General features: G+C 37.4%; 1 protein-coding gene across 3 annotated transcripts in view; it reads left to right on the top strand.

Moving 5' to 3' along the window:
- cep89 (centrosomal protein 89) overlaps positions 1-18,369 on the top strand; it is a 53,972-nt gene that overhangs the window by 4,863 nt on the left and 30,740 nt on the right. For 2 of the 3 annotated variants that reach the window (XM_063468772.1, XM_063468684.1), the window contains 11 exons: positions 314-409; positions 1,164-1,412; positions 1,981-2,123; positions 3,492-3,542; positions 4,064-4,147; positions 4,997-5,100; positions 5,927-6,042; positions 7,097-7,277; positions 7,776-7,943; positions 10,043-10,184; positions 12,213-12,302. In XM_063468772.1, coding sequence (XP_063324842.1) covers positions 314-409; positions 1,164-1,412; positions 1,981-2,123; positions 3,492-3,542; positions 4,064-4,147; positions 4,997-5,100; positions 5,927-6,042; positions 7,097-7,277; positions 7,776-7,943; positions 10,043-10,184; positions 12,213-12,302 — 1,424 coding nt within the window. Of the gene's footprint in view, positions 1-313; positions 410-1,163; positions 1,413-1,980; positions 2,124-3,491; positions 3,543-4,063; positions 4,148-4,996; positions 5,101-5,926; positions 6,043-7,096; positions 7,278-7,775; positions 7,944-10,042; positions 10,185-12,175; positions 12,303-18,369 lie in introns of all 3 variants that reach the window. The other variant, XM_063468748.1, reaches the window with a different exon arrangement.

Below are 18,369 nucleotides of genomic sequence, written 5' to 3'. Positions count from 1 at the left end.
GTAACCTCATATCATTAGAGCTAAATGGAAAGCCTCGTTATAATTGTTATTAGCAGTGCTACCCTCAGGCTTTTGGTGGTGGTAAATTAAAATGTTCTGTCTGTTCCTAAAATGCTCCTACCTTAATAACTAAAGTGCAGACATAATATCTGTCTGAATCGCAAGGTAACACTTTCAGGCTTTGCAGAAATTACATTTTTACATAACCATTGGCTGATTGTGGTAAAATGGGATTTTACTATAATAAAACTCTTAGAAATCAGCGCTCCTCTTGGTTTTGAATTCATTTAATGAATTTGTTCACATCACACAGATTTCACTGAGGAGACCAGTGGCCAATCCCCAGAACCCAAAGAGAAGAAAATGTCTGTGAGGAAGACTCTTGAAAATTGGAAAGATGATGTTCCAAGTAGGTGTAAATACTAAAGTAGCCTGTTGTGTGTCTGCTTGTCATTTTTACATATAGATTCTTAATTAAAAAACAAATAAATATATGTATATTAAGCATTAAAGGGTCACCCCACTGTTTGCCTTTCCCTTCATCTCCTGTAATCTACCCCATAAAGGGTGAAGGCATTCCAATATCTGTAAGTTAATATGTTAATGTTAACTGTAAAAAAACCCAAAAATATTAGAGTAAAAACAAACCATTCAATTGGTCAGGTGAAATAAACATGTTAACAATGAGTTCCATGCATTTTATGTATATATATTCAACATAGTATTGTAGATAATGTTCTATAATGCTATTTGTGGTCATCAGTGCACATTGGGTTCTGATAAATGGCTTCAGCAGAACTCGATGTGAAATGCAACATGCCATCAAAAAGTACTATTTCTTCTCTGCATCATTCTCTGCATGACATTGATGTTTTGTTGTTTTTTATTCATGTAACAAGAGTTCCCACCTCAAATGAGAAATGCATTTTTTTAAAACGGTTACAGCAAGCTGCCTGCTGCCTAGATACACAGACTTAAATGATAGTAACATAACTCATATAGTTATGTTACAATTTTAGGATTTTTTCTGTTTGTGTCCATGTTTTCTATCTCTGCTGTAACAAAAAGCAACACTAAAATGGCATTTTCAATACAGTACATACTTTCTGTTCATTTATACATTTTATTCTATTTTTAAAAAGTATTTTTGTTGCCTGTTTCAGCAACACCGACCATTTTAACTGCTGGTCACCCCAGGAAAGCAAGCCAAGCCAAAAGCCCCAAAGATCTCCGTGAGCTTCCTCCAGAACCCAGCAATACATACGGTGAACTGCGGAAGAAGGTAGTGAGGGACCGTCGGGAAAAGAACACAAGGATGGTAGACAAAGAAAAGCTACTAGAGGAGAGACTGCAGCGCCTGGAATGGGAGATTAGTGACAGCAAAGCCTTCTCAAACCAGAGGTCCTCTGCAGGTAGAGTAGAGAAACCGCTGGAGAGATACTGTACAGAGGAACAATTTGGAGAAACTGAATGAAGGGAAGTAGGGAAGGTGTAGGAGTAACAGTGGAAGTAAAACAGATGTAAATGAGGCAGAAAGGAAAAGTAAGCAGAGAGTTGCAGCGGATGGAGGAATTTACAAGTGTCAAAAGAGGGAGCTGGAGATAGTGCTAAGGGTAGAAATGGCACTGATCATTGGACTCCACAGCATGTCCTCAGCATGAAGAGAAGCAGAGGGAGTAATGAAAAGAAACATGAAAGCACTTTGCTGATCTTTAGGCAGACCACATGTACTGTAGAGTCAAAACCCATGTTGAGGAATGACCTGAATGGGCTGTGTTGCATTGTAGTGTTGCATAGTTTTTTTTAGCCACTCACACCTTTTCCTGAAAGATGCAAATTACTGTCCTGATTTTGTAAAAATCACAAGCCCTCGCATTTCACATTTTTTGCTTTAATTCAATGCTTTGGCATGTGGAAACTGGCTTAAAACTACTTATTAATCTGGAAAATTATTTGTAACCTGATATGCTTTGTTTGCAGGCAGCCAAGCAGAGCTGCAGAATTTGAGGCAACATGCTCAGGAGCTGGTTGATGAAAACGATGCCCTCAAACTGACAGTTCACCGTCTGAATGTGGAGCTGAGCCACTACCAGGCGCGGTTCAGACCACTGTCCAAAGAAGAGGTATAACAAGCTCAAGACATGAATATGACAAGAGAGTACTTCAGTGAAGGATAAGGGACTAATTGAGAATGAATGAACTATAGGTATTTCTAAAAAAAAAAATGGGTCAGTTTAAACTTTTTATGAATAAGATGCAATGCAACCTCAGGGTTTGCTTGAAAGAAATTTGAGAAATTGTATTGTGAATATTACCAATCAGCTCAGTTACGAACAGCTGTTCCTATTAGGGAGTTGTACAGAGAAAAAAAGTCAGTCTGTCTCACTTCTACCTTACCAAATTTAACTTAAATCAGGTATATGTGTTCTCCTGTATTATCTTCATCTGCTCTTAATAACTGTCTCCCCTTAGACTCATTTTCTTAGATTCTGTAGTGAATCTCATGGCAGTACATCTCCTTATTTTCAAAGCTTCATAACTGAGCTTTTAAGATACACATCCACCTTTGATCCAAAACCCTGCTGAGTGAAGTAAGGTTTTATTTTTCTCAGTCCTTCCATCTGATTTGTTGAACCAAAAGAGTTTTTTGTTACTGTCTGTGGCGGTCTCTCTGGTATAGTCTGTCCACATTATTGTAGGTTTAACGCTGCAGGAGAAAGCCAGCCTTTGGTTTTAATCATGACTACCTCATGCTGTGTTTTCACACCAGGGGATCTCCTGCTCTCATCACTGCCTCTGTGGCTGCATGTCTCTGCAAAGGCTCATTACTAACAAGTGAAGTGTGGCTGGAAAGAAAGAGATAAAGGAAAATGCATTTTACAGTGAAATAACACAGTTATAAGAGATTGGATGAGTCATAATCAGTTTAATTGGCTCAGTTAAAAGGATCTGCTTCCATATTAAATTATCTATAGCAAACCTTGAGTGGGTCTCCTCTTTTTTGCTGTAGGAGGCATTTTGCTGGTAAGTTAGAAGTCCATAGGATCAGTAAAGATCAATACAAAGTTGCTCTGATTGATTATCTTTATCCTATAACATGTCCTAACTGATGAGAGCTCTTCCAGCAAAACATTGCCACCATTCAAAGGGCATGAGGTAACACTCAATGATTTGATGTGTATGAGCCAAATGAACACCTAAATTACATTTTGGAGCGTCATGGAAACAGGTCCATCTTTAAAACACCAAATAAAGGAATATCTTTGGAAGAATGGTGTTCCATCCCTCTATTGGAGCAGCTTAGCTCTTAGTCAGGCTGTGAGATACATTCTTGCAGATCTTGTGTAGTTATTGATGCTACACTAGATTCCAACACTCTATTGGCCCATTTTGATATATTCAACTTATCTATGTGAAGGACTAAACTGTAGTGATGGGATAAAAGCCCAACTTCATTTTCTTTCTTTCTATGTCACTCCTTATTCATCTAGCACTCCAAAGTCAGTGGCTTACCAAACACGGGGTCTCCTCCTCCATGGCTGGTAAGTATGAATATATAACAGTACAGTACATTTATGGCTTGACTGTAGGCTGACCTTTTAGCAAGTTAATAATCTGATGTCACTAATCAATACATATAGTGTCGCTGGCTAATCTAATAGGCAAGTCATTTCGTAAAATTAATTGACTGGTCAATCGATTACTATGGTTGATTTTTTCAGTATCCCATGAAACTGAAGAAAAATGTGAAATCGCAGATTTTCAGTCCACTGACAGTTGGTCTGGTAGCATGGTTAATCACACCCAAAGCTTACTAAAATTTGCACAGGTAAGAGACTGGGCATTTTCTCTTAAATGAGTATATCTGAATGCCACATTGTCCAGTATCTGTCCACCCTAACAAGATCATAAAGCCCATTTGCACCAGGTATTATCAATCCACTGTCACTGTTTGATTGAAAACAAACTTTTCCTGTGTGGCGTAATCTCTAGCAAGGCAAAAGATTCATGGCACTCATGTTGTGTCTAGTTTAAACTATTTCTCTTTGTCCGTTTTATGTAGGTTGACATGAAGTATTTATCTCCTCTGCTGCTGGCTTATGAAGACAGGATGAATGAGAAAGATGCCATTCTGCAAACCACTGAGGTAAAGTGTTTCATCTAAATTTGTGAGAGTTTTAATGAATCATCTTTCATATTTTCTTTTTGGAGAATTGGTGAGGTTATTTCAGAGGTGGGGGTTGTTAAGTACTATTTGATGTGCCAACTTGTATTTATGTGGTTCATGGGTTGAAAACCTGCAGTAAACTCAGTAGATAGAATGCATTAGTCAAGGTGCTCCCAGGATCTTATTAGATGAGGTAAACATTTAGTCATGCAAACAACAACAGTCAAAACAAAATCATATTTTGTTCTAATGGTAATTATTGTCTTTTTAATAAATATTTGGGTCTTTTAAAGGTAGCTATATAATACATCCTTCCTTCGGGATTAAGAAAGTATTTCTGATTCTGATTAACAACACAGTGTGTAGTCTCTTCTGCATTTATGATACTTACAAATGTTTATACATACAGTTTTGAATAAATGAATGCCATCATTTAAGAGAGAGCAGTGGCTGTATGTTAATACACATGTTGTAAAAATGTAAATATTGTAATAAAACCTTATTTTTGCAAGTAAAAAGTAAAAAACATTCTGTTTAACATGCTGCATGAGGTTGCGATTGAGCAGGTTTCTGTGTCCTGAGGCGATCCAGTTCCAGCATAAAAGGACTTGGAACATTTTCACAGGGGGAGGTGAGACCAGACTTAGTGGGTATAACACTAACAGGACAGCTGGTGTGCTCAGGCAAAGACTCAGTGAAGGATGGTATCTCCCTAGGGGGACCTTTAAGCCTTGGCTTAGAGGTGGTAGTAGAGCAGAAGATGCATTTATTTTGTGTTTTTCTTTATGGCCTTGAAATCATTGGTCTTTGTGTATTTGTCTGCTGCAGGAAAACATGAAAAAGTTGCATGTTCAATTAGAGGAAGTCATTAAAGAAAATGAGAAACTCCATGATGAAATTACCAAGACTGGAGCGGTCAATCAGAAAGACTGGTAAGAAAAAATGCACCGCTTTGTGTATGTGGGTTATTTCAACACTGTATGAACTTGATTTGCCGTCATCATTCATTCATCTGATCTTGTAATGAAAATTAAATGTCTTTTTTCTTTATTCATTGCTAAACATGATAGATGCAATTAAGAAAATGAAAGAAGCTAAACCTTTGTTTCCTTTGGTACACCCCTGCTGCTGGTATTCTGTCTTTCATAATCATTCTAGCATATAATGCTGCTGACACCGACTGAAACTAACTCTGAGAAGTTAGATAATTGCACTGGCTTTATGTAAACTATCAGGGATTTTAGAGTTGTTAACCTCTTCATGTATCTCAATCTAATATATAAGGGATTATTTAAGTACTAGGCATACATGTTGATGCTCAGTACATTTGTATACGTATAGACTTAGTCTTTATTTCAAGTGCTCTTGTGAAAAGTATAAATACTTCATGATACTAGATGTCCAATTCATTCAAAGGCCAACACTTGTAGGCAATCATATTAACTCATTTATTTGTATTCCGTAGACTCATCAATTGCAAGAATTTAATATACAAGTTGTTAATATGTTTCTTCTTAGAAAGACTAACTTGCAGGAGTAGAAAAGTATATTTTATCTTAAAAGGATTACAGAATTTATGTAAGATTTTTTTCTTTGAAAGATAGCTTAATCTCTGTAAAGGTTAATGTAGCATGTAGCAAAACTATTTATAGTATTTTTGTGTCTGATAATTACTGTTTGTTAAATTAGCAATTTTTGTGATGTGCTGATTTAGCATTGACATAATCTCTCACTCTCCTGCTTTCTTTCTCTCTGCAGTTATCAAATTCAACAACAGGCCGTTCTGGTTTTGCAGGAGAACCAGGTTCTCATCAATCAACTCGAGGCTCAGCATGCTGAGGCCAAGGCCACTCACAGCAGACATAACACTGAAGGTATTTTCTGAAACACTGAAAGACAAAAAAAAGTAAAAAGATTAAATAAATTCTTCCACAAGCATTTACAAGAGAAACAAGTCTCACACTAAAATCTTTAAAATGATGCATGCATTTCAGAATTACGGCTGTTTTTTTGTTAGGCCCTTTTTGATAGGGATAAATGAGGAAATACAGAATATAATACAGAATATACAGAAAAAGTCTAAATGTCTACTTTTGGTGTTGGCCGTGTCCCTTTGAAGGTCGTAGATTTGAACGTTAACCCAGTAGATGTTTCTTTTTGGACTCAGTTATATAATGCAAACTTTCATTTTTGTTGGCTCTTTGACCTAGCCAACATAAAGATGCATTGTTAGACATAGGAAAAGCTAAAAAAAAAAGCAAAAGCTTGTTTAAAAGAGCCTTTCACAACATTAACAATGTTACAAATCGTTGCCAGGATGAGCCCCGCCCCAAGAATATATATCTCGTCATGTGTCTCAGTCTAATATGGATGTGATTTATTGAGTAGTAATCATACGTGTTGATGATCAACACATTTGTATAAATAGGATACCATTAAACTTCATTTTGAGTTGTTTTCACCTACTGGGTGAAACTTTAGGTTTTTTCCATATTATTTTTGGTTTCATAATACATGCTTTCATTTCTGTTGGCCCCGTGATCTAGCCAACAAAGAAACACAAAGACCCATTGTTAAACATAGGGAAAGATCATTGTTTAAAAGTCTTTCACAACGTTAACAAATCTTCATTTTCCATTTCAGGTGAGCCCCAGCTCAAGAATATGCAACTTAAAAACGTATACACTCGCAATTTCACGGCCTTTTTTGTAAACATGTTAAATTCAGAAAAGATTACTCAAAAAGACTCAAGTGACATACAAGGAAAAAACATGAAAATACATTTTGAGCACTAAAGGCACCATAAACATTTAGCCTAATGTACATTTACTGGGCTCGCTTCCCTATTTCGGTTTTTTGCTTTCCTTTTTATTCATTTTCTTCTGTTTAATACTCTCTTTTTTTCTTATCTCTTTCTTGTTTCTTTAGTGGCAAAAGTGTCTAAGAAACTGATGTTATTAGAAGCGGAAAACCAGCGTTTGGAAGGGGACCTGGAAGAAAGCAAGAGGGAGGTGCAGAAAAATAAGAAGGAGCTTCAAGTTCTGCAGGCCCGCCTAAAGGATGCAGTCACCTGGGACGAACACTGCAGCATTGCTGGAAAACTGAGAAGGTACCCTTCTAATCTCACGTTATTAAACAAAACTGAATACTTAAGTATTAAAGCTGCTCTGTTGTTTCAAAGACAAAACAAGAAACTGTAGACTGAACAATTTATATTCACAAGCATTGACCATTCTTGCTCTATGTTGGGTAAGGGTGTGGAGAAAGCTTTGTTTATTATTATTTCAGTTGATTTGTAGCGTAGATAAGTAGAGCAAAACAAGAACTACAACAAGAGTAGCACCTGAAGCACTGCAGTTTTAAGTGCAATAGAAAAGTCAAATGGGATTTAATGAATAAATGTACGTGGTCAGGTATCGTCATAGCCCCTGGGGTTTAAAATACAACTCATGTTTACACAAATGAATCAAAAATAAATTGTATAAGCATGAAATAACAGGACTATTACATTTAAAACAAATATCAGTAGGCTATATTTTGGAGCTTTAATTGCAGATTGTGACACGTGTTGTGACATAATTCTATGAACTCTTCTCTTCACTCTCAGACAACTGGAGCAGCATGAGAGCAGAAGTAAGGGTGAAATTGACAAACTGCTTCTGAGAGTGTCTAACCTCCAGGAGGAGAACAGGATTCTAGCTCTGGACAAAGCCCAGCTAACTGCAAAAACAAGGGCAATGGAGGCTGAGCTGGAGCTCTCCAGGCAAGCCAACAGGTAGTAAATATGTTCTTTGTTTGCTGTTATCACATACATGAAACCTGGTACACAGCAGTGAGACACAGTTCTTGGAAGGTTTTCAGAATTGCTTGAGCCATTAAAACAAAATCATTTTATGATTACTATAACAGCATGTGGAACCAATTCCATTTTCAATATATTAAAATGCTTTTGTGCAAAAAATATGCAGCATCTGGATATGTTGTCACGGTTTGCCAGGGCAAGCCGTGGGGATGAGGGGAATGAGGACCCAAGATGCAGGACTTTGTGATGAAGGCAGTGCGTTTATTTACAGTGGTGTAAATAGTTCACAGAATAAACCCCGTGTTTTCCCCTTGACTTCCGTGTCGTGTCTTCACCCACAAGTTCATGCTCCGTGCTCTTCCGCTCCTGTGTGTCCCCGCACCCCGTGCTCGCTGCTCTTGTCTTCCCTGCTCCTTCCTGGAGAAAAATAACAAAGAAGCAACTTGTCAGGACACTCGACTACCGCGGGCATGCACTCACTGGACTTGGTACTAATAACACTAACGTGGAGTCTCACGCAACGATCCCACGCCGAGAAGCGCTCAGCCACCGTCTTAAGAAGCTCCCCAACGACGCTTCATTAGCTGCAGGTGTGTGAGTCATCATCTGCTTCAGGTGTGGCTGTCCTCTAGATAGGACACGCCCACCAGGCCTACCTGAAACCCAGTACTCAGCCACACTCAGACACACCCACTTGCCTATACATACCAGGACGGGGAATCACAAGAACAGCAGCAGTGCAGACAACACACACATCACAAAATTACAGCAATAATTATAACAGTAGTCCACACTGCCCACGGACCCTGGGCAGTGTGGACTGGGTCCGGGTCCGTGACATATGTTGAGAAATAAACTGCCATAAAAACTGGTACATGGATGTGTAGCAAGAGTAAAATCAATGTAAACTATTTATTGTTTATAATTGGGACAGCTTGCTTTTGGTATCATTTAAAAAAAAACCCACTCATGATAACTTGAAATTTAAGCAGTCTGATAATGTGCTAGACTCCTGCACATCCACTGAGCTCTGTGTTAAGGTTTTTTTTAAATAAAAAAATCCAACCTATATAAAGTAATATGGAAGAAGTCCACTTAGTAAGTGTTATGCACATGACTTTCATGTGGGAAAATGTGGTTCATATCCTATGTGAGGATCAGTGCCAACAAGCTCGTCTGATGGGAGACAGGAGAACTTTCTAGTTTCATATAATTACTTTATTCTTTTTTTCTTTTCTAGATTTCTGTCCAACATTGCAGCTGGTGATTGATTCTATTCTAGTCTAATGTTTTGAGACCTAGTATAATTACAGTATTACCACAGTTTTGCCCAACTTGAACCTATCCACCCAGAATGAAGTGTCATCTGTTTAGTTGCTTAAGCTTAACTAGATGTGAAATTCAATTTGGTGCTTTCTTCCCAGCTTGTAGGAAAAGCCAGCAGAGAGATAGATAAGGTCTTGCATCACTTTTTTTAGGGAGGGGGTTAATCACTTATCTCATTAAAAAAACTCTGAAATGTACAGAAAAGAAAATTATAAAAAGCTGTAGTGCTTTTCTGTGATCTTATTTTCTTGACATAAGCTGAAGTATGTACCTTAAAAAAAAAAAGAAAGCACTAGACAGTTTACTGTAGATTAGGTTATTTTCCAACTGTAGGGACTGCAAGGGATTGCTGCTGGACTTAAATATGTTCTGGTCTGGAGCCTTCGTTTCCCAGTAGATTTGTGCTGAGATTAATGTGAACTCTTTCAATATGAAGTGTGAAGTCTGTCAAAAGGTGTTTAATAACCAACATTTCCCCCCACCTTGTGCAGATGGCATGATCTCAAGTATCATCCAGCTAACCTATTGTCCTTCTTCTTATTCAACCCTTCCATCTGCTGCTTTCCCTTTTCTTAACCCCTGCTCCTTTTTCTTTACCATGTTTTCACCAAACCTCCCTTTTGCACTCCATTTTCGTGCCTCCATACTTTCTCTTTCTCTCTTTCTCTCTTTTCTGTGTTTTTGGTCCTCTTTTAATACTCTTTAATCAATTCCCTTCCTCACTCGCCTATCTTTCCATCAATTAGGAAGGCTGAAAGAAGAATGAGTATGTTGAAGCAACAAAAGGAAGAGTGTGTGTTGAAGGAGGAAAAGACACGGCACTACCTGGGAGCTGTCATTTCTGTGGCAGAACACATTTCCCAGGAGAGAGACCGACTATTACACATGGTACTACTGATGCTACTGTAAAAAGATTTTGTACCACATGTGACACTGAATAGATGCACAAACATGAGGGTCTTGAAACTTTCCTTTGATAAAAAAAAAGGTCTAAATATACTGAGTATTAAGTATCAATTCATTCACTTACTAATTAAGCTGTTTGTAGTAATGCCAACTTAGGTTGCTGTTTACAGACAATTGATCCAAAATGACAACAAAATTCAGTAGTTAAGGTGTAAAGGTATTTCATAAGGGTTGCAACAGGTCTGGAGGCAGGTAGGATTTTGGATTTTAAAAATAGTCACAGAAAAACTAATAGGCACCCAAAAACTGCTGGCAGATGCAAATCAGACTGGCTACCCCTCAAAATTTGCTGCCCCCCCAGTGGCCCTCCCTGGGAAGACTGTCGTATGTTGGTAATAATGTAATAAGGTTGCAGAAAACCTGGGGCCAGTCCCTGGATAGATCACTGGTACATCTCAGGGACAACATAGACAGGCAACCACTCACACTCTGACATTGTCTAATGCTTATTTGTATTTCCTGAACAAGTTTGCTCTTAAAATTAACTCCATTCTGGGAGAAAGAATCTTAAGCTGCTTCTCCTCAGCTCTGCTGAGAATCATTAAATTGATGGTTAGGACTTCCAGACAATCAGTCAATCAATTAAAACTGAATTATTAAGGATTCCAAAACCTTATTTGGTTTTCATATGCACCTATTTTCAGAGTTAGCAAATTTAATAGCAGAAAATTAACTAGCCATATAATACTATTCTTTCTCTCTTTTTTGCCATATTTTTCAAGTAGCCTGTATTTGATAACAGTGTAATAAAACTGGAAATTCTGTTTTTGGAGTGCCAGCCCAATATTTTAGTGGCCCCCATATAGCCACCCCTATGAAAAATTTTTGGAGGTGCCCCTGAGGATAGGTGACAAAAGTGTGCATTCAATTCAGTGTCATGTTAAAAAAACAGTTTGAGATTATTGGAACTTTGTGACATGATGCATTATTCTGCTGGATGCAGTCATGAGAAGATGGGTACAGTGTGGTGATGAGAGATGATGAACATGGTCAGATACTCGGGCAGGGTGCGGAATTTAAATTATGCCCAGTGATGTACTGAGGAACCCAAAGTGTGCCAAGAAAATATCCCCCATACCATTATAGCACCTCCACCACTGGCACCTTGTTTTTGATACAAGACAGAATGGATCCATGTTTCCATATTTTTTACCCAAAATTGTGACCCCACAGACAGGCAGCAGTTTTCCAGTCTTCTATTGTTAAAATGATCCTCACATGTATGCATATCTCTGTGTATATCTCTGTTGTATACTTTCATTATTCAGACAAGGTACAAGCACAGAGAAGATAACGTAAAGGTTTTTTCAGTCAAAGCAATTGTATAAATCAGACCAAAAAAGTATGTAAGGCGTACAGGAACCGAACTGTCTGATTTTCCACCTCTGGCATTATATAACTGGGTATATATTATCTGTTTTTTTAAGCATTGTGATTATGTATGTTATGTAAGCAGTAGAAATGTTTTTAAATGCTTTTTTTTTTAATTAATACATAGTTGCCTATAAAGCACTATGATTATTGCAGAGTTAAAGAAGACTCATGGTTACTTTTTGTGTTTTTGGAGTTCTAAAGAGTCATGACCAAACAGTTATAATCTGAGAATGACTGGCATGGGGGCGCCTTAGCTGACTTTGACTTTTTATGAAATCTTGATTCACACAGTTACTTAGTAGGTAACGAGTGAGTATTTTCTTATCTATCCTTATCCAACCTAGTACAAGTCTGCAGATTGGTTATACTGTCCTGAAGTTAGACAGCTTTTGTGCCTCACCCATTTGGCTGCACAGGATTTCTGTAAATTGGCAACAATTTGACGTCTTTCATTCATTTCCTTTATCCAATTCTCCCATAATCCCTCACTTCCTTTATCCAATTGTGCGTTTAACCCTCCCTCTGTGTTCCTTTTTTAGCTCAGTAACCCGCCATCTTCCCTGTCTGCCTCCCTAGGCATCATCTCTTCAGCAGGAAAAGCAGAGATTCATCAGCAGGATTCTCAGTGGCACAGTTCGATTTGGAAAACTACAAGAAGAAGTCAAAGTAAGTTTGTTTATTAAAACATCACTTTCAGAATACAGTCAGCTCCCCTGTAAACACTTTTTTTTTTGTACACAAGAATCATACATCAGTGGTTTTAAAAAGTCAAATCTGGCTCACTGGCTTACAGTGGGTTTGGTTTGTCTTAATAATGTCTGCACATATGATTAAGGAGCCAGAAATCTCTTAATGTATTCCCAGAAGCTGCACTGCTACGTGGCAGGCAGGTTAATTTGATCTTAACCTCTGATGCCTGGCAAGCTTTTGAACAACACATTTGGTTCATCTGGTGCCTCAACTGATCAGACTGAAACATAACGTTCCAGTTTCAGTCCTCATGTCTGGTGTCTATTGATCAGCCCACTCTACTGGAATTGATAAACCATCTGCTTGTCAGCCTCCACTACTCACAACGAATAAATTGATGAACACTTGTGTCTCGCAGATTGCCTTCTCTCATGCTGACTTGAGTGGGTCTCTTACATAATCTTCTCATTTTTAAGAGTGCATGCAATTAGGACCATACATTATAAGCATGTTTCATGTAAAGAAAGCACCAGTATAATGATAATGATCAGAGGTTATAAAGGGGTGCCGTTTGTGCTCTATGACTGTGGTCATAGAGAACATACTGCTGTTATGTTAAATTTTACGTGCATTTTCTCACTTTGCCTGTCAGCACTTTTCCTTTATGTTTGTCCCTTTCTAAAAATCCTGATTCAATCCCCACCAGGCCATGGGATCTTTAGTTAAGTTTTAGATTACTTTCATTTAATTTTGTTTTCAGTCGACTTATAATTACACATGAATTCAAATTAATTAGAGTTTAAATTAAACTATTATGCCATGAAATCTCATCCCTCGTGGACAGTATTGCACTTGCATGTAGTTGTCAGTACCAGACACAGGCATGAGCATAGGTAATTGTAAACTAGAATGCAGAGCCTCTTTCTTCCTTGTTCATTCTTTGGCAAAACCACATTGATCCCACCCATTCCCACAGAAATAAAATGAAGCCTATTATAGTAAATCACCATGGTAGCCTTTTCTGCAGATATGAATCTTTCCACTGTGGTTGACAGTTGTTGTGCACCATCAGCTACTCTACAGTTGTGCATTCTTCTTTTGTAATTGTTTATTATGATGAAAAAAACATGACACTAGCTTTAGTGCCTTGCTCAGCGGCCAGTGGTATGTGTGTTCTGTCAGTAGCTCTTGTCACTCAAACCAGAGCAAGGAAAAACATCTCAGTGGGTTTAACAATTTTATTAGGGTCTCTATAGCAACAGCTCATAGAGAGAGAGAGAGAGAAGTGTATGTGTGTGTACGTGTGTGAATGCGAATCTCATAGGTGGTGATCAGACCATGAAGAAAGGAGAGCTGTAAATGTTGTGGTAAACAACATTTTCCCCTCTTTTCCTAATAGTAAAACAAAAAAGATTATCTGACATAAAGGTGGACTTTAAGGTTTGTAGTGGTTTCACAAAAGCATTATGGCTTAGGAATTGTCTTGTTCATTTTAAAATGAACTAGAAACCAAGGTAAAGTCTTGATAGAGTATCAGCACTTATTGTTTGACCACAACCTGCTGCAAGAATAGCCCGAACACACATTGGCACTGATTCTGAAAGTCTCTGAAACTCTGCTGGATGGATGGAACATTATTCCTCCAAAATGTTTTGCTAGTGTTAAAGAAAGGTTTCTAACATCAACAAAACTTCAAACCCAAACCGTCCCAGCAAAATGTCCCCACCTCACTACAGACCACCATCCCTTTTAGTGTAGGGTTAAAGAGTCTTGGTTTTTACCTTGTATTTGTCACACATCACGTTGTTGTAAGCCAACCATAACGTAATATGGTCGGCATGTGCGTCATCACATAGTATTATATAAAGAAACCATACACATAATTTAATTAAGATGAGTTTATAGATTAATTAAACGAGTCACTGAGTGTTTACATTCTCTTATTTGCTCTGTGAGTCACAGCTATGTTGCCTTTCTGTAACCTGTCCTCTTCTCCCTTCTGTACCAAACACCTGGATTGTACAGGAAAAAATATACAAACCCATTTCAGACTGGTGTATCCCAGTTCACATTTTTGAGGACATTCACACCAGCTAGAGCAGATAAATATCCCTGTGTTGTCTTTTTTATTTCTCACCTAATCAGTGTTTAAAGTATTTAGAGTTTACTTAAGCAAATATGATGCAATGGTAGGTTAACATCAGTGGTTGCTGTTTTTACTCATTTCCATTCATAACAGGACTGCATACATGTTATTGTTCTTGTCGGTACTGCACTACTTACATCATTCTTTTTCAAAAGCCTCAATTGTGGAGAAATTAAATAATGGAAATAATTAGTGTGCGCTTAGCCTGTTACAGTAAATAATGCATCATCACAAATAGCCAGTAACCCAGTTTCACAATATAAAATACCACGAAAGGAGGGTGGTAGGGAAATACATACTCTAAAAGTATGTTAAGAAAAATATTATGCTTCTGTTATATTTTAACTGAAATATTTGGATAAAAACAGCAACTATGATAATTCGTTTGTGTACTTTACTGTTTCACAGAAAAAAAGTGCATTCATTGCTCCACTTTCAGTTGTACAGCAGTTAGTTATTAGTTAGTTAAGTTAGTTAAGTTATGCCAGTAATGATTGTCAGATGTTTCCTTTTTTGCATTTTCTTTTGTATGTAGTGCACAGAAGTGTAGTGGCTATCCAGTCTTTTTTTTCTCAGGCTTTTCTTCAGTTGAAAATGCATTTAGTGGCTCTATAGGGCTTAGACATAAAGACCTGGAAAACTGACTAGGACAAAAAAAGACACCTCTTTGATAAGGAGGAATAACAGTCACTGGGAATGATAGCAGAGGAAATTGATCTATTTAGCACAGCATTGTGGAAAATTTTATAGAAAAAAAACAAAACAAGTGAGCACAGGGCAGGTCCTTCTATGGAGAAAAACTGCAGCTGATAACAGAAAAATCCGGAGAGCTGTAAAAAAACAACAACAACAACAACCCTTAACCATCACTGATATCACCAACAGTTTGAGAGTGGATAGCATCACAATCTGCAGTTCAAAGAAAACTTACTGTAGTGGAATAACAGAGATTCATACCTCTTATATACCAAGGCTAGACTGGAATTATGCATGTTTGGAGCAAATGTTTAATGAACTAATGAAACCAAAATTTCTCAAAGTGAAAGTGAAAGAAAGACTGAAGAATACATGTGATTCAAACCTCATCAAATATGAAGGAACTAATAAAATGTTATGGGCATGTTCTGTGTGACAGTAAAACAGGGATGGGCAATTCGTTTTAACAAGCTGAACTCAGTTCTGCTTAGTATTAATTTGATCTCTTTATAAGCTTGTTGGTGAAGTCCTCCACGACAGTCCCAGTTTCTCCTGTGGACCCTTGGGAAAATTAATTGTCCATCTCTGCTATAATAGAATCATTTCAGAAGTATACACAAACATTTAGTTTGTCTATGCATGAAGCAATTCCCCTGTCTCATTTAACAGGCCTTCCAAAAATACAGTGACATTAAGCACATTGCCTGTGCAGCCAAAGCTTTATCAGTGACAGCCAAGCCAGTCACCAGATTTAAAGCCTGTTGAGCCTTTTTTTTCTAGCTGAAAAGAAGATTGAAGGAAGAAATCCCCAGTAACAAAGATCAGCTGAAACCTGCTGATTTGAAGCCCAAAGATGATAGTAAAGCTTTTGTCATGTCAGCGGTCTGCAGACTTCGTATTCCTCAAAGAGCTATGAACATTTATGACTGTTATTTCTGAAATGAGATAAAATTAGAAAAAAAGCATCTGCATATGAAAAGAATGAAAAAAGACTTAAATGCTAGTTTATACCCCACTCATATTTTGGCTTCAATTTCAATTTGAATAGCAAAAAGTTTTTATTTTTGTTAATTAAAAAACAAAAATGAGTAAATGGAATAGTAAATGATAGTCTGATAAATTCCTGATAGTTGTGATGAAGAAATTTCAAAGGGGTAAAAAACCCACTAATGTTAAAATGACCAGATAAATCAAACCTTTGAAGTTTCTAGGCCACATGATAACAGGATTTGGTGCACATAAACAAGTCATAAGTTTTTAGAATTGGAAAACATCGAGGGCAAATCAAGGCAAACATTTGTAACAGCAGAAAAGTATACAATAACAGCAATAGGGAAGTAAGCTTTTTCACTCTTTGTGAGAATGAATGAATGAATGAATGAATGAAGTTTATCCTCAGGAAAGATTAGATCTGTTGAATTACCAGGCAGATCGAACCTTTAGTACCCGACCTCAACCCAGGCAACTCTGCATTATGTTGTCACATAAAACTTCAACATGACTTAATGTAGTTCACTCTTCAGAAGGTATGAAGAGTCCACAAAAAGGCTTTTTTTTTTCAATGAAAAGCATCAAAATGGAATTGTGAAGGTTATCCTTGTCCCCTTATCTTCACACCTGCTAAAGTCCTTTTTGTTCTTTCTCTCATTGCAGCTTATGTGGACTTGCTCTAAAAGCTCAGTTACTTAAATAGATGATAACTGATTGAGATCAGAGGTTTTCTATCACAGGTTCAGTTTTAATACAAACGTGAAATACTAGCAGGTATTAACAGTTGCTTTCTTTTTAATGAACAGCTCTTGCTCTTGGTGATTACTGTCAGCCTGCGGTGATTGTAATATGTGTTGCCACCTAATGAGTTGAAAAAATAGGGATTGTGCATTAAGTGTGTGCTATAAAGAGAAACAGATTGTGACTACATTATTCATATGTAATTAAAATTCATGCTCCTCCATCTCCTGGATACACCTGAAAATGTTAAATATTTTAGTGAGTGCATGTATAAATATAGCCAGGTCACAGGTTTGACCCATTCTGCTGCTTGACGTCAGTGTGGGATGACTTTTTTCCGCTTTAATATTCTCCTCCACTTTTTCCTCCATCATCGCATTTATATGAACATTTACAGAAGTGATTACTCTACATAATAGGATCACATAGGATATTTATTTGTTCTACCCTCCTGGTGTGCTGACCTTTGACCCTCCTCCTTCTTTGTGCCTACTGTTCAAGAATGGCCTGAGTGAATCAATTTGGCTAATTGTGTTTGACAGCTGAAAACCAGAAACCACAGACTATGCTAATTAGTACCATTTTCAAAGCAAGAGAAACAGTTGCTAAGGAAAATAATGACAGTGAGCTCATTGAATTACCCACACAGAGTTTTGTCATACTCAAGGCTGTCCTATATTTGGGCCAATTTCGTATTTGTCTTTTCAGATGTAAGGAAGGAGACTGGGGTATTTTTTTTAATGGAAGCTGTCACTCAACTCAGGAAGATGAAAGGCAGGGTCCTTTAGATGTTGTATTGTACAACAAGCAGGACAAACACTTGACTGACACGAAGTCTTTGTAACAGATCTTACCAAATAGAGCAAAAATAATAACTCTGTTCCTCTTTTCTGACCTGCTGCTGATATCTGTCATAACTAATATCTCTTCTAAGAATCGTTTCTTCTTCTTATGTCTGTTCAGATCATTTTTCCTCATCAAGTCTAAGCTCATTGTGGCATATTTACTGTGTATCTTTGGTGAAAATAATATTGCACAATAGTATGCCACTAAAAAATGAAAGATCTTTGTCAAAGTAGTAATTCTCAGTTGCCATTATTCAAAAAAGAATGAAATTGTTATCCTTTTTTCTTATCCCCACACCTGGCAGTAATATTGAGTCTCATCAAGCTTTGGAAGGTTTGGAGATAATCATGTCAAAAATTGAGTTTAGAGTCTCTAGAAATCATCTAAAGATTAAAAATCCCACTTCTACGAACACAGCGGTGTTTTGTGAAGTCACATATAAGCTCTTGCCTTTATGATTTTATTGGCTTGACGGCATCTTGTATCTCTAAGCTTAAAAAGACTAACTATGCAAAAATCTCACAAAATCAGACAGGAGGTAGCAGGAGGGAAAGTATGCACACAAGCAACCTATAGAAGAAAATAGTTCAATTTATTTAATTGCCTAGTAGCGTCTGTACTCGG

Source organism: Pelmatolapia mariae, linkage group LG1, assembly GCF_036321145.2.
Source record: "Pelmatolapia mariae isolate MD_Pm_ZW linkage group LG1, Pm_UMD_F_2, whole genome shotgun sequence".
NCBI lineage: Eukaryota > Metazoa > Chordata > Actinopteri > Cichliformes > Cichlidae > Pelmatolapia > Pelmatolapia mariae.
The sequence above is the reverse complement of the archived record's forward strand: the minus strand, read 5'-3'. Positions and strand labels throughout refer to the sequence as shown.